Source organism: Mauremys reevesii, linkage group 9 (genome assembly GCF_016161935.1).
Source record: "Mauremys reevesii isolate NIE-2019 linkage group 9, ASM1616193v1, whole genome shotgun sequence".
Taxonomy (NCBI): Eukaryota; Metazoa; Chordata; order Testudines; family Geoemydidae; genus Mauremys; species Mauremys reevesii.
The window spans coordinates 44,036,924-44,064,597 of NC_052631.1; the positions used below are offsets into that span (position 1 = coordinate 44,036,924).

Here is a 27,674-nt window from a genome sequence, read left to right on the forward strand (position 1 = left end):
GGAAGAAGTGGGGCAGGTACTCAAGGGTAGGGGAAAGGAAGGTGCCAGTACTCTTGCTGGAGCATCTGGTTTTTAAATGTTACATAGTTGGCAGCCCTAGTTGGATCTTCCTTCCTGGTCTTCCCTGGAGTCTTTCCATATAACTCAATAAGGCGTTGTAGTGCAAACAACGTGCCTCACTCGAACAGCCCTTTTGCAGATCTGCGCTTTAGGGATGTTGGTGACAGTTTTCTCCATCACTCGCATAACATTAGCTCCTCATTTTGAGAACCTTGACTTCTGGACCTGATTCTGCCATTCCCTTTGTTCAAGGAGTCGAGTTGTGTGAGTACGTGCCACCCATTGTTTGCCTGGGTTGCTGAGGTGTACCCGTAATGCTGTCCATTCTCCTTTTGCTCCCTATAGAGATTTTCTTCACGGGGTCAGGGGTGTATGTGTTACTATAGAAGAAAAAAGTCACAATGTGTTATCAATACAATAGCTTTACAGGCACAAAGCCACAAGAGTGGAGAAAAGGCAGACAGCTCGAACAATTAGTGCTACCATCCCTTAACCTCACTGTATCGAAGAGACCTAGAGAGAGATTCTCATAGCCAGTTGTTTGGTACAGTATGATATAACCTCTCAACATATAGTCTATAAAGATAATAAATTAATTTCTGATTGAATGTCTCCAAGCTATTTCTGAGACTCCTTTCAAAGCTAGACATCTCAACTCCACTAATAAGTCCTGTGTGTAGGGAAAGAGTCTCTGTGTAGTTCATATTTTAAAAAGAGAAAGATGCCACACTGGCCCAATTTCAAAATATTATCTGCAATTAGGATGTTCGCTGGAAGAAAGCAGTCAGTCCCCTTTACTTCTTAGGTAGCATCTCCTTAGGCAATGGACAAAGAATCAAGACATTTGGACGAGTGATATAAGCAAATACTTTAGGATTAGAGCTATGTGGAATGTTCACATCAAATCCTTCTGAACCTTGACTTCAGGGTGTGCTGTGCTAGCAAATCTCCTGTCCAAGTTCTCAAAAACTGTGTGGGATTGTTTGCATAGCTGGCCCTGTGGGCGTCAGCCAGCCCTTATCCTACCCTCACCACCTCAAAGCCCTTTTTGATTCAACAAAATAACCTACAAGGGTTAATGTGCCTCCAGAGCCTGTTAGCTGAACTGGGAGAGTTTAGTTCCTAAACACATTTTAAATCGAACCCTTCAGGCTTCATACAGTCCCCTGCCAGATTCTACATTTTAGCGCAGTGAGCCCAAGCCTGGAGCAGCTCTATCACTGTATATGTTAGATGGAAGCAACAGCAGATGGAGGAACCTGCATCTTAGAGCTCAAGAGCCTGATTCTCCTCTCACACAGAGGTACAGTGGGACGAACGCCGTGGAAGTTAATGGACTTACATGGGTATAAGTGCGGGTAGGATTGAGCGCTATCAGGGCAAAGTCCATGTGGAAAACACTTCCATAATCTCACCCTCCTAGTCTCAGGAAGCTCCCCAGCCATTGAGCAACACTGGTGTCCATTTTAGACACATCTGCTCATTCTGTCTGCAAAATTGGAAGAGCATGATCATTAACAAGTGGAATAATTAGCGGTTAAAGGGGTACAGGAACCTGGAGTCATCTGGATACCAGCAGAGACTACTACTAATCCTTGCTGCTCAGAGATAAAGTTGAACACTCACAATCTGACCGATTTAAGGGAGAGATCATTTTAACATCAATAGTTGGTGCATGAATAAATCACCTACTGTGTATACAGCAGGGACAGGCACAGGGGAAAGGGATAGCATAGGTAGGCTTAGAAGGGTTCCATTTTTATTGGTAAATGTTAGTAAATGCCAATGTCATCATACACGCACAAACTGGCAAAAAATATTTCCATCCATGATAATTGTCTATCTGTAAATTTCAATGTAAGAAAAATGCTGCTTGAGAACTTAATAGAGTTTGATTTAAGGATATTTACTTTGTATATTTTGACATGTGATATTGACTATTTGTTTTAATGGCTATAAAGCTTTATTTTTTTTAATCTCGGTGCTTACGGTCATTAAATAATTGTCTGACCTCCCATAATTTCCCACAACAGTGAAACATTTATATTGAAAATTTAAATCAATAAAAAAATTGAAAAGTTGTTTAAAAATATACATTGAGGATATCTGTGGAAATTTAAAAAAAAAATCAAATTCTGCCAGGCTGAAACATAGGACAGGTAAAATGCAGAAGGGTTTACATGTATGGGTATTGACCGTACTGCACTATGCACACTGCCTCCAAGCTGCCTCGTACGATGTGGCATTAAAGTGTCCCTCTGGTGGAAAAAGTCACTTTGCAAGAATGACAAATTGGCCATGCACAAATATTCTCTGTCTGACATCCAAGTCATGTTTGCTCAGTTATGCGGTAAAGGCATAGTTTTTTTCCTACTCTCAGGAGCTTAGCTCGAAACTCCAGGCAGTGTTCTTTGTGCTTAGTACATCATCTGAAACGGCCATCCAAAGGCAGATGTGAACAATAAGCAAGCACTTGCTTTTTTAGGATGCTTCTGCATCATGTGTGATGGTTAGCCTGGCTAGCCACGCTATGACCCTCTGACAGTTGTTGAGTGGCCTATACGAGGCCGGTTGCAGGACAGTGGATCACATCACAGGAAATAATAATAGTTGCACCCTTGTTGGCCAATCTTGGCAGCAAGGACATGGAGTGACTAGCACGGAGCATTAACTATCCTCACACACAGATGGTCTTATCAAGTCTGAGTGGAGGCAGAGCATCCTGGAGACTCTGGAGTTGCTGCCCCTGCTGGGGCTGTCCTGGGACAGAGGGGTCTCCACTGGCTTCATAAGCATTAAATTCACTTTGAAAAGAAAAATATCCATGAGTAAGTTAAGTAATCAGAGAGACAAGGTGGGTGAGGTAATATCTTCTGTTGTAGAACTTCTATTAGTGAAAGGGACAAATCTTCCAACTCCACAGAGCTCTTCTGCAGGTCTGGAAAAATAGCAAAGTTCTCCCCAGTACTTTCTTGTAAGCATTCACGAGCATGCAAGCTGAATTCTTACACTGGATTTTCACAGTACAGCTCTGGTGAAGACTCATTAGAAGAAAAAGTGGCACTCCCTTCCAGAGTGAATTTCCAGAATTTCAAGTTGAGTGGTCTGCTTCTGGCTGGTGTTAGCTATTTATAGCATGCATTTATATTTCATCTGCTCTTAACTGTTGTCCCTGCATTTAACATTCGGTTCATTTTATTCAAGTCCTGTGATTTATAAGAAAATCTTACATTTTAAATGATATTTTCATTGTACCTTGTTGTTGTCTTAGGTTAATAAGTGGTGGATGGAGTTTTGGTTTGTTTCTCAAACTTTTCCTCATCTGTTTCTTGAGTAGGGTAAAAGCTCCACCTGCTGGTGTTAAGGGAGCATTACATTTTTTAAACCAATTTAATCCCAGGGATTAAATGTGCATTTTAGTACCTTGTAGCAGGGATTTGAAGAATGGGTGCACTAATTTTACCCCTCTGGTTCTGTTTGTGCGTGCTTGCAGTGGTAACAAAAGAAGAAGCTCTTTTAAAAGAGAGAGCAAAGCTTTTAAACTTTTGCAGTTTTCTTCAAGGTTGAGGTCTTAGTAGGGTTGCCAACTTTCTACTCACAAAACCAAACCTTGCCCTGCCCATTGCCCCGCCCCTCTTCCAATGCTCCACCCATGCCCCACCCCTTCTCCAAGGCCACGCCCCTGCTTACTCCATCCCCACTCCCTCTGTCGCTCGTTCTCTGCACCCTCACCCACTCGCTCATTTTCACTGGGCTGGGGTGCAGGAGGGGATGAGGGCTCCAGCTGGGGGTGTGGGCTCTAGGGTGGGGTCAGAAATGAGGAGTCCAGAGTGCGGGAGTGGGATCCAGGCTGAGTCAGTGGGTTGGGATGCGACAGGGGGTGAGGGCTCTGGGGTGGAGCCAGGGATGAGGGGTTTGGGGTGCAGAAGGGGGCTCCGTAGTGGGGCTGAGGGGTTCAGAGTGCAGGAGGGGGCTCTGGTCTGGGGCAGAGGGTTGGGGGTGGGGGGTGAGGGCTCTGGCTAGGGGTGCAGACTCGGGGCTGGGGATGAGGCGTTTGGGAACACTTAGTCACCCTAGATTTTAGTATTTCTGTGGCAGGTTAGTGTGTACTTTATCTGGCAGAGTTAAAGCATTAGGGCCCAGATCCACAAAGGGACTTAGGTTTAGGCATCACTGCAATCACAGGTGTCCTGTAGTTGGCAAAACTCATTTGGTGCCTAAATGTTCACTGTAAAAAGTTCCCAAGGCACCTAAGTTTCTGTCTCTTGGCATGTGCACTGCTGCCTCAGGCAGCCACCCGGACCCCCATCTGAACCCTGGAATGATCCTGAAACCAGGAGAAGACTTTGCCTGTGTTTCCTGCAGGGCCCGATCTGGTAGGCATACTCCAACCACATGCAGAAAATGGCTGGGGGAGGCTGAGGTGGGAGGAGAAAGGAAGCTACCTTTATCGTCTTCAGCCCGGTTCTTAGGGAACTCACCCAGGATGTGAGAGAACCCACTTCAGTTCCCACCTCTGCCTCATGAGAAGGGATTTGAACTGGCTTCCCCTACCTCTCAAGTGAGTGCCCTAACCAGTGAACTAGGGGATAGTCTGATGTTGTCCCTCTGTTGAAGCCATTCCACTTGGTATAAATAACTAAAATATACATGGGGCCAGCAAGAGTGAGAATGTCACCAGGCAGAGGAGGGAACTGAACCTGTCTCTGGGGTGAGTTCCCTGACCACTGGGCTAGAGGTTATAAGGGAGGCTGCCTCCTCTCTCCAGTCGTTTTGTGTGGTGTCAGATATGTGCTGCTGCTGTTCTGCCAAGAAACCACTTAGGCACCTGACTCCAGACGAAGGTTCCTAGCTGTGGATCCCAAGCGAGATAGGTGCCTCCCTCCAGACCGGACCAGGCACCTAACTCCATGGGAGTGGCCGGGCATAGGACTCACACCTCTTGTCATCATCTCCTGTTGGCTAGTTTAGGCAGCTCCCTGCCTAGTGAGCTGGCTTTTGTGGATCCCATTCTCAGGCAGCTATCTGTCCCCATGCATAGTATAGGGAGACGAAGGGCCTCACCCAAGGTTTGTGGATTCCACAGAGACTATGTCAACACAGGAATAACAAACCCACAGCTGGCCTGAGTCAGCTGACTTGGGCTCGCAGAGCTCAAGCCCCAGGGCTGAAAAATCACTGTGTAGATGTTGGGGTTTGGGTTGGAGCCCAAGCTCCGGGATCCTGCAAGGGGTAGACGGTATTTTATCCCTATGTACATGTAGCCAAAGTGACCGGGGACCTAGAAGTTAGGTGCAATGACTAAGTCCTTAGTGGATTTGGGCTCAGGTCTTTCTGTGGATATTTGTTGTGTACAGAGAGAGAATTTTTCTACATTATCCCATCAGTTTTCTGAGTTTTAGAAACTTCATTTTATAGAAACCAAAGAAATTGAAACCTCCTACTTCTAACTTTTAACATGGGGAGCAGTTCTGGATGTCTGTACGGTATCTGAATCTCAGGAAGACTTCTCATGAGGTCCTTCAGTTCATTCCTTCAAAATAAAAACCCAGCAGAGTACTGGGAGTACTAAAAATAAAGGGCTTCAGAGAAGAGTGTTTGAGGAAGACAAACCTTAGGGATTTTATCTCTGGACCTCTAACAGTGGGCTCAGCATGCTCCCACTCTTCTAAAGCTGCCTTGGTATTGCTTATTCTTGGACCACAGCAAGCTTAAAAGGAAAGTGAATCTTGCAACTTGGATCTCTTTCAAGACAGAGCATTTCCCCATCCATCACACCTGTTTGTTCTTGCTATTGCATAATTTCTCATGAGCGCTAAGCTACTGGCATTTGATTGATTGGTTGAAAAAGGAACATTAAGCCATTTCTTTTAAATCACCTAACAAGGAAATTACAAATGGATATTGGCCAAAAAAAATTGGTATTCTAGTTAATATTATGGACTGGCCAGTTTTGCCAGGGGCCCATTTGAGCTAATGGTTGCAGCACAGCACTGTAGTAGTGGGTTGGAGGGGAGTTGTTCATCAGGGAGCTCTCAGGAGCATCTTGATCTGGTTCTGCACCAAATTATAGATGGGGGGTTTCCCTTCCTCTAAGGCTGATCAGCCCCTTCTCCCATGTCTGGATGCTGGTTAGTCATCTCTTCCAGAAATGGTTTATCCCTGAGGCTCACAAAAATATGTTAAATGTGCAATTTCTTTAAACCTTTGGAGTACCCCAAATTGCAGGTATTTTCAAAATGGTTCAGGCTGACCCTTTGGATCACCCTCACAAGCTCTTCACCCCACCTTCCTTTCCTATGACACCAGCAGAATGCCTGTAATGTTTGGGCTCCCCCATGGGATCAGCCTCGCACGAGAGGCAGTACACGTTTCAGGAGCAAACTGTCAGTGCAGTCAATATAAGTTCATGGAGGAAGCTTGTGGCTAGCCACATCTGCCAGGTGGTTGAAACAAAACACTTTCCTAACAAAATAACCTGCTGATGCTTATAAAAGACTCTTCCGGTGCAGGAGTTACCCTGTGACAGTGGCACAGAATTACAGGTCACAGTCATGACACAGGGACAGTGAGAACAGAAAGGATGGAGGTTAGTAAAACTGGCTATCACTGGTTGTGAAAGGGCCCACCCTGCAGATACTCAAGGAAGGAATAGGAATGTAATATCGCTGCTCAAGTGCTGTAACGTGTATTGTGAACTTCTCTAAATGAATCATAATACAGTCATAATAATTTGATTATTTAGTGTGCTCTTTGGTATATTTTTGTATTCCATTCCATTAGCTAATATTTTCATCTCTATATAAATTCACATCTTTTGCTACTTTGGTTTTATCATCATCTGTATCTGCAGCATGGTAGTGCATAGAAGCCCCAGTCGAGTTTAGGGCCTCGTTGTGCTAGGTACTGCATAAATATACAGTGAATAGGTTTGTGCTGTAATCACAGGGTGCGATTAATACATACACAGTGAGAGACAGTCTAAAGACTGTCTAAAAAGAGACTGGAAGAGCTTACAGTCTAAATAGACAAGGGAGATGAAGGGTGGGAGGGGAAACAGAGGTACTGAATGACAAAGTGACTTGCCCAAGGACACACAGCAGGTCAGTGGCACAACCCAAAACAGAATTCTGCCTCAATCCAGAGTCCTGTCCACTGCATCACAAAACATTTTAAATGATTGAGTTGCATGAGACATGAATTTGGCTCAGTATATTTTAATCTGTCTGACTAGGGCTTTAAAATAATGCACTGTATAATTTCTTGTTTAATGAGTCTTTCACTTGTTTCCATAATTAATAGTTGCCCTTCCACCTCTTTTAGGTGTCTCTTAGCCATGAGTGCACTCGTGCCATAATGAAGCTGGTGTACTGTCCGTATTGCCGGGGCATGTCTAGTGTGAAGCCATGCAACAACTACTGCCACAACGTCATGAAGGGCTGCCTGGCCAATCAAGCAGACCTGGACACGGAATGGAGGAACCTGATTGGTAAGAAGAGTTAGTTATGTGCCAGTAAAACTGCTGAGTTTCTGTCATATTCCTCCCGCACACGCCAAAATTCATATTCAGTCTTTGTGAGACCGGGATTAGAGAATGTATAAAGTGCCATTAGAACAGTTAAAAGGGCGTAAGACCCTTTTACGCTAAAATTCCTCTGCCTCAGAGCTGGACTGTAAAAGGACTGGAAAGACATTTTACTGTGTTTGAGTAATGGGCTCAGTCAGATCACTACACAGAATGTGCTACACTGGCTAATCCTGTTGCTTTAGATTGCTTCTTCTGCACTGGGCTGCCAAGAGCCCTACACTCTTTCCAATTAAACCAATTAAAACAACTCAATTAATTCATGTGCCCTTCCCACCTCTTGAGGTTTAGGGCCAGATTCTACCACCCTTATTCTGGCTGAGTGGTACTGTCCTCCAGGAGTACCAAGGGTAAACTAAATTAAATTGGAAAGCGCTTTTAGATCCTCCCGTGGAAGGTGCTGTAGAAATGAAAAGTAATACAATTGTTTCCATGGGCTACAGAGGAGTCAGAATTGAAGACTTTCAATCCTAACAATGCTTCTTCAAAACAAAAAGGGTGGGGTGGAGTTTGGAGCAATAAGACTCGTATATAAAGGAAAATAAAGCTCATTTGCTTGATATTTAAACACAAATGCCATGGTGGAGGAGACGGGGTCAAGTTCAGCAGCCAAGCAAAAAAATCAACATTAGGAGAAGACTAGAATGAAATCAGTCAGGGAACGTAGCCTGAGCAATTATTACACTTATCAGATTACGTACTGGGGTGCAATATGCACTTGTCACAGATAACAGGTTCTTTTCCCAGGTGGCTATTTAAAGTTAATTGACAAGACGTAATTTGGTGAAATGCACACACACAAACTTTATTTAGTAGAGACAACTATAACTGGAATCATGGGAAAGGATCAATATGTATAACTATATGACTAAGATAAGTGTGGTTAAGTGGTTTCCTATGTTTATACTTACAATCTTGCATTGTGTATATTTACAACTTATGGAGACCACTGGACACAAAAACAGAAGGGTAAATAAGTGTAACCCATCAGAAAGGAGGTTTTGATTCCATTTACACTGCCTCGGGGACTAGATGAACCCACAGAAATGGGAACTGGGTGTGGTATTTTATACCCTTCCTTATGGTGGTAGTACAGATATATACCATATTTGCTCCTTTATCCTGATTATAATAAGGTCATTAACAGCTCCTATCCATATGAGGCCTTTAGGACGTCCATAATTAAACATCAAGTATTAATATTCATGATGTACATCACTTATTTCTTAATAATTTCGATATGTAAATGAGATCTAACTGTTTAATATTCCATAGCAACATAATTTCCAAAGCGCTCTAAAGCTCCCTTCTTGTGGAATCCTGTAGCGTACTGTACCTGTTTGGGGGGTTACTCTTTTGTCTCTCAAGCCTGGTCTACACTAGGTGTTTAAACCGGTTTTAGGAGCGTAAAACCGATTTAACGCCACAACCGTCCACACTAGGAGGCACCATATATCAATTTTAATGGCTCTTTAAACCGGTTTCTGTACTCCTCCCTAACGAGAGGAGTAACGCTAGTATCGGTATTAACATATCAGATTAGGGTTAGTGTGGACGCTGATCGACGGTATTGGCCTCCGGGAGCTATCCCACAGTGCAGCAGTGACCGCTCTGGACCGCAATCTGAACTCGGATGCAGTGGTCAGGTAGACAGGAAAAGCCCCGCGAACTTTTGAATATTTCCTGTTTGCCCAGCGTGGAGCTCCGATCAGCACGGGTGGCGATGCAGTCCGAAATCAAAATAAAGAAAGAGCTCCAGCACGGACCATGCGGATGTGATCGCTGTAAGGGCAGGCAAATCTGTTCTATCAGCGCTCCGTTACAGAAGATGAAATTCAGAATCCTTTTTTAAAAATCTCCAGACAGACGCCATAGCAGGGACTCAGCGCACTGCAGCGTGACAAGCGTAACGGAAAGCCAAAGAATCAAATGGACGCTCATGGACTGGAGGACTGAAGCTATCCCACAGTTCCTGCAGCCTCCGAAAGTATTTGCATTCTTGGCTGAGCTCCAAATGCTTCTAGGGTCAAACACAGTGTCCGCGGTGGGTCAGGGCATAGCTTGGCAATCTACTCACCCCCCCCCACCCCAGAAGCGAAAGGGAAAACAATCCTCTGACTCTTTTACATGTCACCCTATCTTTACTGAATGCTGCAGATAGACACGATGCTGCAGCCGTAAACACCAACATCCTCACTCCCCCCCCTGCCATGGGTGGCTGATGGTACAAAAGGACTGGTAACCGTCCTCGTCATCAGCCTATTGGCACATGGGGCAGTAACCATGCTGATTAGCATCCGTGGGCGCCTGGCCCTAATTTTTTCTGGTGGATGGTGGATGGTGCAGTATGGCTGGTAACCATCGTCATCATAGCAATAGGGGGCTGAGCTCCATCAGCCCCCACCCTTCATGTGTAAAGAACAGATTCAGTTGCCCCTGGACTAGCAGAGGGATGCTGGGCTTCTCTCCTACACACTGCTTAATGTCCTGTCTGGACTATCATAGCAGCTGGAGGCTGCCTTCCACTCATTTCTCACTAACAAGTCAGTGTGTCTTATTCCTGCATTCTTTATTACTTCATCACACAAGTGGGGGGACAATGCTACGGTAGCCCAGAAAGGCTGGGGGAAGAACGGAATCAACAGGTGGGGTTGTTACAGGAGCACCCCCTGTGAATAGCATACAGATCATAGTTTCTGCAGGATCTGACACAGAGCAGCTGTGCTCTCTGGTTCTATGATACAGTGGTTATCTAGTACACTTGCCTATATTCTAGGCAGGACTGATTCTATTTTTAGATACCAAAAAGGAGGGATTGACTCAGGGAGTCATTCCCAATTTTGGCTTTTGCGCCCCTGGCTAAGAGCAGCCAGGGGCACTTATGACAGCAGCAAATGGTACAAAAGGACTGGTAGCCATAATCATCCTCACCAGTTCCAATTTATGGAAGGGTTTGGATGGTGCAGTATGACTGGTAACCATCTCTGCTGTCATGCAAAAGCAAAAGCATGTTTCTGTGTAGCGCTGCTGAATCGCCTCTGTGAGCGGCATCTAGTACACATACGGTGAGAGTCACAAAAGGCAAAACAAGCTCCATGATTGCCATGCTATGGCATCTGCCAGGGCAATCCAGGGGAAAAAGGCGCGAAATGCTTGTCTGCCATTGCTTTCCCAGAGGAAGGAGTGACTAACGACATTTACCCAGAACCACCCGCGACAATGATTTTTGCCCCATCAGGCACTGGGATCTCAACCTGGAAGTTCCAACGGGCGGGGGAGGCTGCGGGAACTATGGGATAGCTGGGGAATAGCTACCCACAGTGCAACGCTCCAGAATCCGACGCTAGCCTCGGACCGCGGACGCACACCACCGAATTAATGTGTTTAGTGTGGCCGCGCGCACTCGATTTTATAAAATCTGTTTTACAAAACCGGTTTATGCAAATTCGGAATAGTCCCGTAGTGTAGACGTACCCTTAGAAGGAGAGTGAAAAATATCTGACCTGTGGTTATTTCCTGAGGCCTACTCCCAGCCTTTAGCATAAGTACTCCCTCAAGGCCTCATGCTCATACGAAAGGTCTGTAATCATAACAAACCTAATAACTTGGTTATTTGTTCTCCTTCTTGCTGTTATAGCTTTCATAACTTGCATTAAAAAGGCTTAGCAAAGGAATTATATGGTAGCCAAAACTATAAACCCTTCACAATCAGGTGATGGGTCAGCAGTCAACAGGAAGATCCTGCATTTTTCACTTTGTGGCGGTGATGAGCCTTGTTGCAATGAAGTGGACTGTATGTCTATCTAAGGGTATGATTCACAGATTTTAAGGCCAGAAAGCGCCATTATGATCAAGACTGACCGCCTGCATAATGCAGGCTAAAGAACCTCACCCAGTGATTCCTGCCTCTAGCCCATACCTGCTGCTGAGCCAGAGCATCTCTTTTGGAAAGCTATAAAATGTATATGATTAAGCTGGATTTTCAGAAAGCCTATGATAAAAAGCTACTGCTTTAAATGTGAACTACAAGGATTCAGGGACGCCAGAGTGCGTGGAGTGAGGGGGAGAGGAGGGCACAGAATCTGTGTTTTGCTTGCTCTGGAAGTAATGGAGCTCTGTGGGAAGTCAGAGGACCCCTTGCTGTTCCTAATTGACTTTCACAAATAAGCCCAAGGACAGCATCTGCAGATAAACTAACTGATTACATATAAGTGGGGCTGAGCGGTGAATAAGCACGGTGCAAGCAGCTTAGTACATCCAGGAGATTTTTATTTTCAGCATAACTGGTTTAACACCAGGGAAATGAAACGTAATGGAGATAAATATAAGGTAATAGGCAATGTGACCATAATAATGAACACTCACAAATTGGGATTCAGGCTTTTTTTTGGTTTTTGGGGTTGTTTTTTTTTGCCTTAACAGACCATTAGCTGAAAGTTATTTTTAAAAAATACATTTTCATTTCAGATGTTTTTGTTCTGCTACCCGCCAGTTGTAATTCTCCAATATAGCTATAAATGGAATGATTTTGTGTCCTTGGTTGTGTCACCTCCACCATAGGTTACGGCACTGCACTCATCATGGGGCTTAGCTACACCTGAAAGCTAGTCACAAACATCTCCTTGTTCAGAAGGCCACAGCCTGCTTAGCTAATGATGATCGTTGTAGGGCAGGCATTAGCTCCATGCTCTCTAGTCAGTGCTGGCTGCCAGGTTATTTGTGGGGGAGGGAGTCCAAGCCATGGTTTTGTTTCTGACCAGAAAGCCCTACCTGGTTTGGGTCCTGGCTACGTGAGAGTTTGCCCTCTCCTTATGTGGCCCCGTGGTAACTGAACACAGCTGAAGCACTCAAATGAGATGCCCCTTGGTTTAAAAGAGAAGGAGCTGGCAACAGGACTGAAGGGGTCATGGGCTCATGGAAGCCATTTCTCTAGAGCCTTTGTTTGTTGCCTTCTGGGCGTAGGGCAAGGCATAGGGACCTACTTTTGAAAAAACTGGCCCTGTGTGCATCCAGCCACACAACTCCTCTTGCTCTCAGGGCACTTTCTGCTAACTGCCTTATAACTCTGCTTCTCTAAAAGGCAAGATTTGCACTCCTGGGCCGCGTGCTGCCAGTACGTCATGCTGAAAACCCTTAGCACCCAAGATTTTTTAACCCGCTGAGGGACTTGTATGCCAGCCCAAGGGTCAAAAATCCACCTAGTACAGCAGCCTTCTGAGGCCCCTGACTTTTTCAGCCAGTTTCTTTTGAGAACAGGAAGCAAGAGCTCTCCTAACTTCTAAGACTACAGAGAGGATAAATTTAAAAATCTCTTTCTTTTTCTTCAACTCCATGTAGTAGGGCCAATCATTTCAGTGAAGGGTGAGGCAATGGGTATCAGTGGCCAGACAGTGTCACCAGAGGGCACTCAATGTGGGATATCCCCACGGAGAACAGAGGTGCATCCGTGCCAGAGCACACTGCATAGTCTGACAGAGCCTCCAGTAATCTACTCTAGCCATTAGCCTTCTGTACCCTTCTGTGCAGAGGTCCATTGTCCCCCTTGGTGGAGGGAGCTGTCCACACACAGCTCATTGCTGGATTGGGACCTGTCTGAGCTAGCAGATTTAGAGCAAAATAAAATAAGTTCAAGAAGGAAAAGTATCATGGTAGCCCATCATTTTACCACATGAGTAAGTAAGATCTTTCGTATGCATTTCAACATAGTCCATTTAACTAGATTTTTTACTTTTCTTCCTTCCTTTTATGCACTCACAGAACTGTATTTTCTTGTCAGACTCTTCAGCGGCTGTCTTGTTCTTACAGTTCAGCTGTCTTTCTACTCAATATTACTGCCTGTTATTGTTAAAACACACATTCATGCCATGTCTCCTTGGTTCAGTGGAATGTTGCAAAGTAAAAGTTGAATCACTGCTCAGATGAACCTAGGCTGTTGTTACATATGATGCATCAGCCAGCTTTTATCCATATTAGTTTATGCTAATTAGCTTTCATTTCTAATGACCCAGATGGCAGGTTACCACAACTAATTGGAAGTGAATCCAGTAGAATGGTTAGTGAGTCTGGTTAAAAGGAGTGGGAGAGAGGAGATAACATCTGCTCTGTGCGTTTAAACCTTGAGTTTGTGAATTAGCCTTTCTGACAAGGACAAGCCAATTGTTACCTGTCATTGCTCTCTATCTCGCCCCAGCAGAATGACTAGCCACCATTCCTGAAAGGTCAATCTGCAAGTCTAATTGATTGATTAGGTGGCATTTCTGTATGCTTTTTTGCACTTGTTCCAGGTTCTTCTTGCCCAAGAGACACTGCTTTTGACAGTAGCTGACCATTAGGAATAAAGCAGATCGGTATTCAAAGTATACTTGCACTCTGTAATGTTAAAGGTCATAATTCAAGCAAGTCACATAGCCGGGATGTTTAACAAAGGGTGGAAATTCACTGCCACTCTGCAACCTTCACTCTTACCCCATTGTTTGTAGTTGAAGGTGAAATTGTAATGACAAACATGTAGCTACTGTATTATATAGGCAGAGTAGGGCAGGTCAAGTTAAGGGAGATGATTTACAGCGAGTGATTGGATTTTATCAATAACTTTGGGGATTTCTTTTCATCTATCAATATGTGTCCCCAGAATTAATGCATCTACAAGCTAAAATAGTTCAGAAAAGTTTTCTTGAAAAATCTTTTACTACTCCTAAACAGGAGCAGAAGTTAAACTTCAGATCCTTGGTATTGCAGTCGGGGCAGAAAATACCAAAAAGCCATTACACCATTGTGTGGCATGTTTAATTTTCTACATCAAAGCAGCTGTTGGCTTTTACTATACAAAAACATTTTAATGGAGAAACTACAGTATTTTTTTCAGTTCTTGATTAAGGTTAAAAAACAGCTAAAACAGTTCTTTTAATTTGATGATAATCAAGAAATGCTCCCAAGCTAACCCTCTCTGGCTTTGCAGCTGCCATATCTCAGACTGTAGACATGGGCATGTAGCAATTTGTGATCCTTGCTCCTGAGTCATTGGGTACAATTAGAGCAGAGTCTGTTATTTTTGTTACCCTCTGCTCTGGCCTGCTTGTTTGTCTCATCAGCCTGTGTCATGTCCTTTAGCCTGTAAGCACGTTGGGGCATAGCCTGTGTTTTCTGTATGTTTATGCAGTGCCTAGCACAATGGGAGCCCAGCCTGGCTGGCCTCTAGGAGCTACTACAATATAAACATTAGATAGTACCATATAGAGAATATTGTCAGCCAAGTTGTGTGTGTTATTAAACCAATTACATTGAGCTTTAGATCAAGCCCTTTATTATGGACATTACCCCCATAAGAACATAACATAAGAACCACCATACTGTCTCAGACCAAAGGTCCATCTAGCCCAGTATCCTGTCTTCCGACAGCGGCCAATGCCAGGTGTCCCAGAGGGAAAGAACAGAACAGGCAATCGCCAAGTGATCCATCCCCTGTCACCCATTCCCAGCTTCTGACAAAGAGAGGCTAGGGACACCATATGTTGTGTGTGTCTGAAAGAGCCTCATCCCAAGCCCTTTGAAGTCAATGGAAGTTGTTCCATTGATTTCAGTGAGTTTTGGATCAGGCCCAGATTGGTTTCTATAAAAAGCATTAATTGTTCCTTCTTTGAGCCCTGTACAGCTGGACTATTGGTGCTGGTATGATGGAGCCTGGCATTGCAGGTTAAAGGCACAGAAAGTAGTACCAATAGAAATAAGTGTAAGTTCTGTAAAACAATAACACTATGAAGCATGTGACAGGTACAGAATGCATGAGGGTGCGGAGTGAAGAATGCTGGTAAGCCTTTGTACCGCACCACACCATCCCCTGAGAGCAGTCTGGGTACCAACGGATGGGTAGAGTAGAAGAACTAGACTAGAACGTGCTCAGTCCCATTGAAGTGAATGGTAGCTTTCTTGGGTTAAGGACCTCAGGATTTGATCCTATATATATTGGGAAGAAAAAACAGCTTAGAGCAGACAGATCGTTTTTCTGTATGGGCAGAGAGCAGGGCTTCCAAGCATTTTGTTAACATCATCCATTTCCCTCCACAATCTGATTTTATCCCATTCAGTGGTCTAGGTTATTTGTTAAGCAAACGTGTATTGAAATCAGTACAGGTCCCAGTGCCCAATAAGTGGTTATGAGATATTTTTATGTCAAACTATGTGGTTAAAAATAAAAGCAATGCTGATTGACATTATTGTTAAGTCTGTCTGTAGTATGATTCACTGCGCAGGATTCATTAGAAACCTCGGAATTCTTCACTTACACCACTATCTCTTCCTGTGTACTGGATGTGTAGTGTTCTGGTGTGTGACTCAGTGCTGGAGTCATCCCACTATTGTTTTGGAGCACTCAGTAGAGGAAATAGCAGAGTGAAGGGATTGCAGTTCAAGTTTTAGATGCAGAGGCAGAACTAGCGGTGCAGGGGGCTTGCTTTGGAAAGCAGTGGATATAGCAGAACAGGGCCGAGATGCATTGGCAGAGCATGCCCGGGGTGGAATAAGGGAGAGCGTGCATGGCTCATACAAACCTAAGCTTTTGTCAAGCCATCCAGTGCTGATAGTTCACTCACTCTTGCGCCGCTATACTCCACTCACAGATCTATACAATGAAATAAACCTAGAGGCCAATACAGTGTTTATAGAGCAAGGGCTGCATTTCTAGGAAGCTGAATGGCATCTCTTAGTAAAGACAAAGATATCAAGAGGAGATTTCGCACTGCAATTCTCAAAAGAAGAATCTGAAGTTGATGGCAGTTTTCAGTAGTTATGAACCTGCAGGTGGCGGTGTACAAACAGTCCCATTTTTAATCCATTCCTTTAACCTCTATGGTCTTGTTTGTTTCTGGTCTCTCTGGACATTCAGGATATCAGCTTGTATGCACACTATGTTCTTTTGTAGTTCTCTAGTACCATGCATGTATATAAAATTCCCTTCTGCATTAGCTTGTGTTGCCAGTAAATTCCAGCAAGGCATAAATCCAGTAAATAACCTCTAGAACATGGATGAATGGTGCTCTGGTCCGTTGTCATTTCAGCTCCAAAGCTTGTGAAGTGCTGAAATCAATAGCAGCTTAGAGCACTGAGCACCTTTCACTCACCACCTCTCCTCTCCTCTTATCAGTTTAGTTGCATGTGTTGTGCTCTGTTGCCCCACATGTGAAGTAGACATTTCCCCTTGCTGGTCATGCTTTATCCTGCCAGAGCACTCAAATCCAAAATGGTGCTTGGGAAATATTCACTGGGAGGAATTTTGTTTTCTCCGTCCCGGGCATGGGAGCCAGACACATGCCTGTTACTCATAAAACCCGTCTGTGGGCACTGTGTATAAACACCACGATCTCCAAAGGTCTATTCATTGCAGCACGTGGTTGAAAGTCAAATGCAAGCCAGTAAAGGAGGATTAGGTCAAGATCCTTGCTTTATATTTCTGCACAGATTCCTCTCTGTAGAACACCCAGTGCTCTGGTCATTTTGTAAGGTAGTGGCAATCTGCAAAGAGATGCTGTAATAGCTGTTTCTTCCCTATGGTGTTCATCTGGAACTAGGGGTGCCCTTAGTGATGCATTTGGGCCTTACTTTGAATGCTGACAAATTCAGAGTGTGAAACTGCTGAAAATGTACACACAATACAAGTACTTGGAAGATGTTCTTCAACACCTTCATCTACTGAGGGGCAATGCTTGATTCCTCCCAATATAAATGTATGTACATTTTAAGTTGTACTAAAATTTGATTTGTATAGTATGTACTTAAAGGGTGTCTCCATCTCTTTTTTATTTTACTAGATTCTATGCTGCTGGTGGCTGACCGGTTTGATGGACCATCCAATGTAGACACTGTAATTGGTACCATTCACACCCGGATTGCTGAAGCCATTTCTAACATGCAGGAAAACAGAGAGTCTATCACAGCCAAGGTAAGGAGCTGAGATCTGTGCCTAAAGTTGATATTAAATCAGTTGAAAATGCTCTGGCTACAGCCTTGTACATTTTCTTCAAATACCATTCAACTGCCTTAACATACAGTAGGCAGAGAGATTAAATGCCAGCTTCTTTTAATTATAAGAAACCATTCACTCCATGCAGGCAAACCTTGTCTAATGCTTCTGATTCAAACTCCTCCCCGTCTCCACCTCCAACCAATTTGATACGTACAGACCAAATACAGCCTGGTGTTGAATTCTGAATCCCTGTGGAAAGTGTGGTGATGGCATTGTATTATGGTGCCTCACCTGCCGTATCCAAGGGGGTTTTCGTATTCTCACTGACCTGAGCTACGGACTGCAAGTTTGTGGGCTGCCTTACACTTGACCCAGGAGACAATCACTCTCGACAGCCATAGGGAACACTAAGAAATGGAAACATTTGGCTTACTAGGTTGTATTTTATGGGGTAGGGTTGTTACATGGCAATCATCCTGTGAAGCAGGTTCTGCTGGTGCTCAGAGTCTCACAAGAGCCGTATTTCCAAGTGCTGTTTTATTGATCTCTACTTTCAGCATATTTAACCCACTAATCACAAGCACATGCCGCAGCTGCATGTGTAAGAAGCCTTGGCAAAGCAAACAACCTTCCTGGATTCCTGCTTTTCACACTAACATACCACCAAGCCTCCCAACCTGTCATTGTTATTCAGGGCTGAGATTGCCCCTAGAAAGCGTGTTTATTATATGGGGAAGTAAGGGAGCTAGCCAGGGATGTGAAGGGTAACAAGAAGGGTTTTTACAGGTATGTTAGCAACAAGAAAAAGGTCAGGGAAAGTGTTGGACCCTTACTGAATGGGGGAGGCATCCTAGTGACACATGATGTGGAAAAAGCTGAAGTACTCAATGCTTTTTTTGCTTTGGTCTTCGCAGACAAGGTCAGCTCCCAGACTGCAGCACTGGGCAACACAGTATGGGGAGGAGGTGAGCAGCCCTCAGTGGTGAAAGAACAGGTTAAGGACTGTTTAGAAAAGCTGGACATGCACAAGTCCATGGGTCCAGATCTAATGCATCCGAGGGTGCTGAGGGGGTTGGCTGATGTGATTGCAGAGCCATTGGCCATTATCTTTGAAAATTCGCGGTGATCGGAGGAGGTCCCGGACAATTGGAAAAAGGCAAATGTAGTGGCCATATTTAAAAAAGGGAAGAAGGAGACCCGGGGAACTACAGACTGGTCAGCCTCACCTCTGTTCCCAGCAAAATCATGGAGCAGGTCCTCAAGGAATCCATTTTGAAGCACTTGGAGGAGAAGAAGGTGATCAGGAACAGTCAACATGGATTCACCAAGGGCAAGTCATGCCTGACCAACCTGATTTCCTTCTGTGATGAGATAACTGGCTCTGTGGATATGGAGAAAGTGGTGGATGTGATATGTCTTGACTTTAGCAAAGATTTTGATATGGTCTCCCACAGTATTCTTGCCAGCAAGTTAAAGAAGTATGGATTGGATGAATGGACTATAAAGTGAATAGAAAGCTGGCTAGATTGTCGGGCTCAATGGGTAGTGATCAACAGCTCAATGTCTAGTTGGTAGCCGGTATCAAGCGAAGTGCCCGAGGGGTCGGTCCTGGGGCCAGTTTTGTTCAACATCTTTATTAATGATCTGGATGATAGGATGAATTTTGCCCTCAGCAAGTTCGCAGATGACACTAAGCTGGGGGCAGAGGTAGATATGCTGGAGGGTAGGGATAGGGTCCAGAATGACCTAGACAAATTGGAAGAATGGGCCAAAAGAAATCTGATGAGGTTCAACAAGGACAAGTGCAGAGTCCTGCACTTAGGAAGAAAGAATCCCATGCACCGCTACGGGCTGGGGACCAACTGGCTAAGTAGCAGTTCTACAGAAAAGGACCTGGGGATTACAGTGGATGAGAAGCTGGATATGAGTCACCAGTGTGCCCTTGTTACCAAGAAAGCCAACGGCATATTGGGCTGTATTAGTAGCATTGCCAGCAGATCGAGGGAAGTGATTGTTCCTCTCTATTCGGCACTGGTGAGGCCACACTTGGAGTATTGCGTCAGGTTTTGGTCTCCCCACTACAGAAGGGATGTGGACAAATTGGAGAAAGTCCAGCAGAGGGCAACGAAAATGATTAGGGGGTTGGGGAACATGACTTACAAGGAGAGGCTGAGGGAACTGGGGTTATTTAGTCTGCAGAAGAGAAGAATGAGGGAGGATTTGATAGCAGCCTTCAACTACCTAAAGGGAGGTTCCAAAGAGGATGGTGCTAGGCTGTTCTAGGTGGCAGACGACAGAACAAGAAGCAATGGTCTCAAGTTGCAGTGGGGGAGATCTAGATTGGATATTAGGAAACATTATTTCACTAGGAGGGTGGTGAAGCACTGGAATGGGTTACCTAGGGAGGTGGTGGAATCTCTGTCCTTAGAGTTTTTTTAAGGCCTAGCTTGACAAAGCCCTGGCTGGGATGATTGAATTGGTGTTGGTCCTGCTTTGAACAGGGGATTGGACTAGATGACCTCCTGAGGTCTCTTCCAACCCTAATATTCTATGATTCTATAAAGTGGGTTCTGCTGGTGCTCGGAGTCTCACAAGAGCCATATTTCCAAGTGCTGTTTTGTTGATCTCTACTTTCAGCACATTTAATCCACTAATCACAAGCACATGCCGCGGCTGCATGTGTAAGAAGCCTTGGCAAAGCGAACAACCTTCCCAGGTTCCTGCTTTTCACATACACTCATACCACCAAGCCTCCCAACCTGTCGTTGTTATTCAGGGCTGAGATTGCCCCCTAGAAAGCGTGTTTATTATATGGGGAAGTAGAACATCATCTGAACTGCAACGAGCACTGATGGTTCGTAGAGGGTGGATACTCTATTCCATTCCATACTTGACTGGAGCAGCAAAGTGCATTTGACAAGCTTTCTGAATTGGATCTTGTAGCAAAGTGCACTTGACTGTATTAGCACATGGAGCCAAGTAGCAGAGGTTGGGAGCTGACAAATCACTGAGATGATGAGTATGACAAATAGGGAAGGATCAAGGATAGAAAAAGCAAGGGAAACGAGGTTTAAGAGCCACACTGCTTCCCTTTCCACTTCAGTCTGTGAGCACAGTTTGAAATCACTGAAAAAAATTGGATCACATCTGGTTCATTTCTACACACAGCGTTTCTCTAAAGTGGTTACTTGTGAAATATCAGCCAAGGCTCTTGAGCTACTGTCAGTCGCGATGACTTTGAACTATGAGCAGTTGATCATCCATATCAAAGGCTTTATTTAAACTTTGAAAGTAAGCTGCCGATATATTTATTTTCTTACCCAGAGAAAGAAGGAAATATACAGAAGATATGCCCATGGGCTATCTGTCTTTCCAGACGAAGGGTTGAAATTTACACATAATGCAGTCACATATGGTCCATTGTATTTCTCTGGTATGTAGAGGTGGCACACTGTGGTGCTAAGCTGGTCCAAGACAACTTTGGTTTAGACACGAAACATAGTGCAGAGCTAAAGGACTAAATCAAGGGGGAATTTTACCACTCACTTAAATGGGAGCAGAGTTAAGCCAGCACTGAATGCTTTTGAAAATCACAACCTGAAGTCTCTCATTCATGGGAAGAGCCAGAGATGGCTTTTGGACCCAGCAAAGCCTGTAGCCATGGTTCTGACTGATTTGGGGGAACAAGAAATGGAAGAGAGACTCTCGGCTTCCATTTGAAATAAATGTATTTTAGCAGTTCTCCTTGAAAATGTGAACCGATCAGTAGGAATTGGGATGAAGGGACTTCAAAGTCTCTCACATGTGTAAAGTGGGTCAGTTAATTTTGGAATGTATCCAAAAAGTAATCTTGGCAGATGTTCCCCATTCATCAGGCTGGATCTGTGCATAATGGTGCGATCGTGGTGGCCAGCAGTTGGTTACAGTCATGTTAGGGATGTGGCTAATAAGTTTTTCACAGGGCTACCCACAAACGGTAAGGTTGGTTACCTGAGAAGGAGATGATGCACCTAGCTACCACTGTTACTATTTGGGTAAATCTCTCTTGCATTGGTGGTGGGAAAAGAGACCTTTTGATATCTGGTCCACAGAACAAGGTCCTTTGATAGGCGTGATGTATGTTAATAACTTCTCAAGTTAAGTTTGTTTCAGTGCATTAGATTGTGGGAGGGAAAAGGTCCCGCTCATTCTCCCCTAATGTGATCTGATCCACCCACGCCAGGAATAAAACTACTCAGAAAATAAACAACATTGCAAGCAGTGAAATCCCACAGCACAACTACTCCCAAATGCTATCCTGATGTGCAGCCAAGAGACATGTGTGTTGCTGTCCTAACCAGGAAAGCGTGCATATATCCATAGTTACAGAATTTCCCAGAACCAACATCTGACTCATCACTTTGTGGTTTCGCTACAGTTTAAGTCATGTTCGGCAAACAGTGTCATTGTCTTTTATCAATGCTCATCTTTTGAAACAAAACCCAGCACCACCACAACCAGCACCATTCCTTTTTCCCCTCTCCCTTCAAGGAAACTTCTTGGCTGGGTATTGAATTGTTTCCCATCTGTACCCTCACTCCTGATAGCTAAGTCTGTATTTCAGACAGTAAAACTATAAAAGACTGCAAATTGCTATTTGCATAAAGGGAGTCTGTTGATTCATCTGTTAGTCTAAATTAGCATGATGGAGGGATTACTCCGGTAAATCCTCTTGTTCAGTATGAGAATAGACCCTACAATGTAACAAATAGCATTGGAAATACACTAGGCTGGAGAGTTCTTTTTTACTTAAGGAGTGAGTGTTACTTCTTCATCTCATATCCGCCAAAATGGCTAATTTTTAAACTTCCATGTGTATTACAGAGGTCTGGGTACATCCAAATATTTAGGTTCTTCACTACCATAATAGGAGGCTGCTAGAATTAGTATCTGAAAAACGCACATCGAGGTTTAAAATTCTATACCTACTCTAGAAGGGTTCAACCCAGGTTGACCCAATTTTCTTGCCCACATCTGATCTGCCATTCTCTCTGGTGTCCAGGTAGTAGTGGTATGGAAGTTAGTTCTGTTGCTCTCTGCTTGTGGGAACTGTGATTTCACATCCCTGGTGTCACATTGTATGAAAGACAGGTTTATAAAATGATTTCAGATTATTTGTCTTTAAGCATCCTCAGATGCATTGATCGTTTTTGGGGGAAATGGAATTCTAGTGTGTGGAAAGTTAGCACAAGCTTCTATTTTCAGGTAATTTTTCCAGAGAAGTTGGACATTTTATAAGGCAAGGGAGGGGAGATCCCTTTCTCAGGTACTGAGCAGTGCGGTTTTGTCTGTCTATGATCAAGTCAAAGTTTTAGACCAGACTCATCTTTACAGTAAGCGTGTTCATAAAATAGCCTCCTGCCCATCATAGCACTTGGCCCAAATTTCCTTGCCAGTTACAACAATTCACCCTTTGCCTGTAAAGGTTTGCACAGATGTAATTCAGAGCAGAATTTGACACATTAGCTGCATGTATCAATGCGTGCTGGAGAGAATTCACTCTGGCATCATTTCTCTAATGTTGTTCTCAACAAGCTACTGAGGCTGATATTAACAGCAGAATAATTTGTGTTCCTGAACCCCAGCTGCCTTTCCTATGACTCTGAAGTGCTGTAACTAACAGATTCTGACAGAAAATGAATCTGAAACTGGCTGGCAAATAGATAAGTCAATGATAGACCAAGCAGAGAGATGGATAGAAATACCAGTGCAGCACAAAACACAATGCCAGTATAGCACAGAAATAGAGTAATCAATTATAATAAGGAAGAGAATAGAGGAATGAATGGATCTATAAATGTTGTGAAGTGTTTTTCATTATTCTTGTGTTTTTATATCCCTGAAAGAATTGTTTTGTAATAACCACAGTAATAGGACTATAAACGGTAAACTATAGCAATGAAGCTGGATTAGTTTTATTTCTATAAAACAAAATTTTAAATACTTTATGTACATTTTTTAAAGTTCTTGCACCAGAAGAAGTAGACAGATAAAATATTTGGATTGCCACAGAATTGCCATTACAATGCATAAGTCAATGTATGTTTTCTACCTGCACCTGTTTAAGAGGACAATATATCTAGGAAAGAAAGATTCTAGACTCAGGGCAGGAGGAGTGGATGCTTCCCAGGAATGCTAATAGGACTCACTCTTGCTGCCCTCTAAGTAATTTGTTAGCAGAGAATTCACAGAATCATAGAAATGTAGGGCTGGAAGAGACCACAGGAGATCAAGTACAGCCCCCTGCGCAAAAGCAGAACCGATTACACCTAAACCATCCCTTACAAGTGTTTGTCCAGCCTGTTCTTAAAAACCTCAAGTGATGAGGATTCCACAACCTCCCTTGGAAACCTATTCCAAAACTTAACTATAGTTGGAGAGTTTTTCCTAATAGCTAACCTAAATGTCCTGGCTGCAGTTTAAGCTCATTACAATTTTTCAGCATACAAAGAGCATTCAGCTGCTGGAGTGAAATGAGTTGGCAACACTTGCTAACATTGGAGTGCTTGATCTCTCTGCATTAAGGAATTGTGTGCTAATGTACTACTATTATTTTAGGATCTGTTGATAGCTTCTGCCTGCAAATTCATACTTAGTAACATAGGCATCTAGCCTGAAATTAAAGACACCCAAAGAGCAAGTGGCCTATTCTGAAAACTTTCATGTTTCTTGAACCAAAATTACAAGAAACTCCCTCCTCCCACAGACCTTCCGTCAAAAACCAAGTGAATTCTTCTATTCAATTCACCTGTCTCATTTATCAACTTACAATTTTACAGGTCCAAATTAAGGCACCTGGTTCCTCATTACGCCGCTCAAATCTCCAGATATCTGTTTTGTTGGTCTGAGGGAGCCTGAATTGGCTGACATTCCAAGCACACTACAGAAACCATTGATTTGATTGGGTGTTTGAGGAAGGATGAGAATATGCTTTTGGAAAGGATTGGCTACCACAGAGCCCATTTGTATTGATTTATTTATTTGATTGGTTTTATTAATAATCAAAAGCACTGAGCATCCTATTAGTAACCAGGCATGCCATAACAATGAGATCCAGCCAGTAGTATTAAATACTGATACACAAGTAAATGAACTCAGCCAGCCAGTGACACTAAATAATCTAAATGGAAGCAGACAACCAATCCACAGAAAGGGAGAATTTTGGGTTTTTTATCACAGAAAACTAGGATCCCTGGTGATGATGCAGAAAGGAATGAAAATGCCAAAAGAGGCTGATCTCCTATTTCAAAGACAGGAATGCAGAGAGGCATCAGGCTGTCCGTCTAATAATGCTGTAAAAGTTTCTTCTGACCCTGTTCAATGCAAAATATTCTTAATGCTTAGTAAATATTTTTAAAGCTTCGTTAGCAATGGTCTTTGTCAACACTGACTGACTAATCTTCACAACATGCTTGTGAGTCAAATAATTAAGTATTATCAGTCCCAAGTTTACAGATAGGGAAACTGAGGCAGGAGGATACATGAGTGGCCCATGGCTGCAGTGGAAGTTAATGGCAAAGCTGAAAATAGAATTGAGGAGATTTTCTTTTAAGGTTCTGGATTAAAGATGATTTTAAATTCTAGCAGGAACACTTCTAGTACATCAGTAATATTATTGTAAGGGTGGCTCCAGGTCACTCTGTACATATGTAAATGGCTCTTAGACCCTTTCTAAATCCATTTAGGACATGGAGTGTTCAGGTAATAATGCAGACATAACTAATCAAAGGTCCCCTCCTCTGGGTGAAGGAAACAGTAACCAGATATTTAGAGACTTCATTTTCTTGCTTTTCAGCCTGTCGAGTCCTGTTTTTCTTGTTAAACTGCACTTGCTAGTGTTGTTCTTCCTCTTAGTGAAAATAACTTTGGGCTGGGCCATTTTTACAGCCGGATGATATTTTTAGGATAATTTTCTTTTTATACTTCAAGCTACTGGGCTTTCTGGTTTGCGGCACTCTCTCATCCAGAGTGCGTGACAAGCCACCTTCTGTCAACTCAAATCCTTCCTTAAAACTCACTTCTTATGCAAAAAACATCCACGTACTGCTGTCACCTGCTCATAAAGGTTCTGATCCAATGAAGACCACTGAAGTTGTTGGAAAGACCCCAGTTGCAGTATCTTAAAGCAGTGGTTCTCAAACTTTTGTACTGGTGACCCCTTTCACATAGCAAGCCTCTGAGTGTGACCCCCCTAATAAATTAAAAACACTTTTTTATATATTTAACACCATTATAAATGCTGGAGGCAAAGCGGGGTTTGGGGTAGAGGCTAAGAGCTCGTGAGCCCCCAGGTAATAACCTTGCAACCCCCTGTGGGGTCCCAATCCCCAGTTTGAGAACCCCTGTCTTAAAGCCTGTCTGCTGGCCCCTTTAGCGCACTGTGTGTCTGATTTTCACCACCTCTCAGTCTGGATTGTAATTGCCGTGGCGTGAGGATCATGGTTTCCTTTGTGTCCTCTCAAGTGCTGAGTACCGCTTAGTCACATAGTCACCGCTTAACCAACATGAGCTGTATGGAGTCAGCAGCACCTCAGTCACTCTGCGTAATTACTTACAGGAGAATAAAGAGGGATGGGAGTTTGGATGAAGTAAGAACCAAACCTGAACACCTAGTGAGCGTAGAATGTATTGTCTTGAAATATTTCTTGCTTGGGCTGACCCGGAGGCCATAGCTGGGTGCTGGAAATCTCAGATTCACTGCGTTTAAGGCCAGAAAGGACCATTAGCTCACCTTGTCTGACCTCCTGTATGTCACAGGACAGAGAATTCCACCCACTTACCCCTGTATTGAGCCCAGTAACTTGTGTTGGACTAAGGCATCCAGTCTGGATCTGAAGACATCAAGAGATGGAGACTTCACTGCTTCCTTTGGCAGTTTGGTCCAATGGTTAATCACCCTCACTGTGAAAAAATGTATGCCTCTTTTCTAATTCAAATTTGTCTGGCTTTAACATCCAGCTACAGGTGGTTCTTCTCCCTTCCTCCGCAGGGTTAAAGAGACCTTTAGTAGCTTTAAATATAGCTGGTATTTTCTCTCCGTGAAGGTACTTATACACTGTCATCAAGTCACCTCTTGAGCTTCTTTCTGATTAGCTAAACAGATTGAGTCCCCACTGTAAAGTATTTCCTTCAGTCCTGCTTTTGCTGTCCCCTTTCCAAGTTTTTTCAGCCTCCTCTTAAAATGCACATCCAGATCCACTATCAGTCTCTACAGTTTCCTTATACAGAGGCAAAATCACACCACCGCCGCTTCTACTCACTGCTCCTTTCTACAGCCAACTTTAGTCCTTTTGTGCCACAGCATCGCACTGGGAGTTCATGGTCAGTTGTTTGCCCATGATGACCCCTAGATCCTTTTCAGAATCACAGCTTTCTGGAATGCAGTCCTCCATTCTGAAGCTATGGCCTCTACCCTTGGTTCTTAGAGGTAGGACCTTGCATTTGGCGGTATTCAAATGCATCCACAAATTTTATCTTGAGTCCAGCAACACCCAAATCACCCAAGACTCCAAAGTCCAATATCCCAAATGTCCCTAGAGTCCAGCAACCCAAAGATCACCCACAGTCCCAACAATCCCACAATCCAAAAGTGTCTGTCCCGGGTCAGTGCAGCCCCAGAGTTCGAGAGTCTCTCTGCAGAGGTCCCTGTCCCCACCCCCAGCCTGGGTGGAAAGGGGCACCTTACGTGGTCCGTGGGGTTCTGCTCCCGCCTTTTCCACGAACTGCTCCTCCAGCCGTCCTCACAAACTGCTCTGCTCCGCCAGCGGCTCTGCTCCACCAGCCGTCCTGTGATCCGCTCCAGCCGTCCCTACAAACTGCTCGGCTCCACTCACTCCATGGCTCCACGAACTGCTCCACTCCGCTCTGCAGTATAGCTTCAGGCTCCCCCACTAGTTAGCACAGTACTCAGTGCTCTCAGCTCAGCAATTCCAGCTCTTTAGTGATTTCAGCTCACAGTAGGGGAGCCCCAGTGCTAGTGCACCATTAGCCCAAAGTGAGTTCAGCTCAGTAACCTGTATCTAGATTCTAAAG

General features: G+C 44.0%; 1 protein-coding gene across 2 annotated transcripts in view; it reads left to right on the forward strand.

The window, feature by feature from the left end:
- GPC1 (glypican 1) overlaps nucleotides 1–27,674 on the forward strand; it is a 303,663-nt gene that overhangs the window by 267,363 nt on the left and 8,626 nt on the right. For both annotated transcript variants that reach the window (XM_039487900.1, XM_039487901.1), the window contains exons 4-5: nucleotides 7,384–7,549; nucleotides 17,449–17,579. In XM_039487900.1, coding sequence (XP_039343834.1) covers nucleotides 7,384–7,549; nucleotides 17,449–17,579 — 297 coding nt within the window. The remainder of the gene's footprint in view (nucleotides 1–7,383; nucleotides 7,550–17,448; nucleotides 17,580–27,674) is intronic.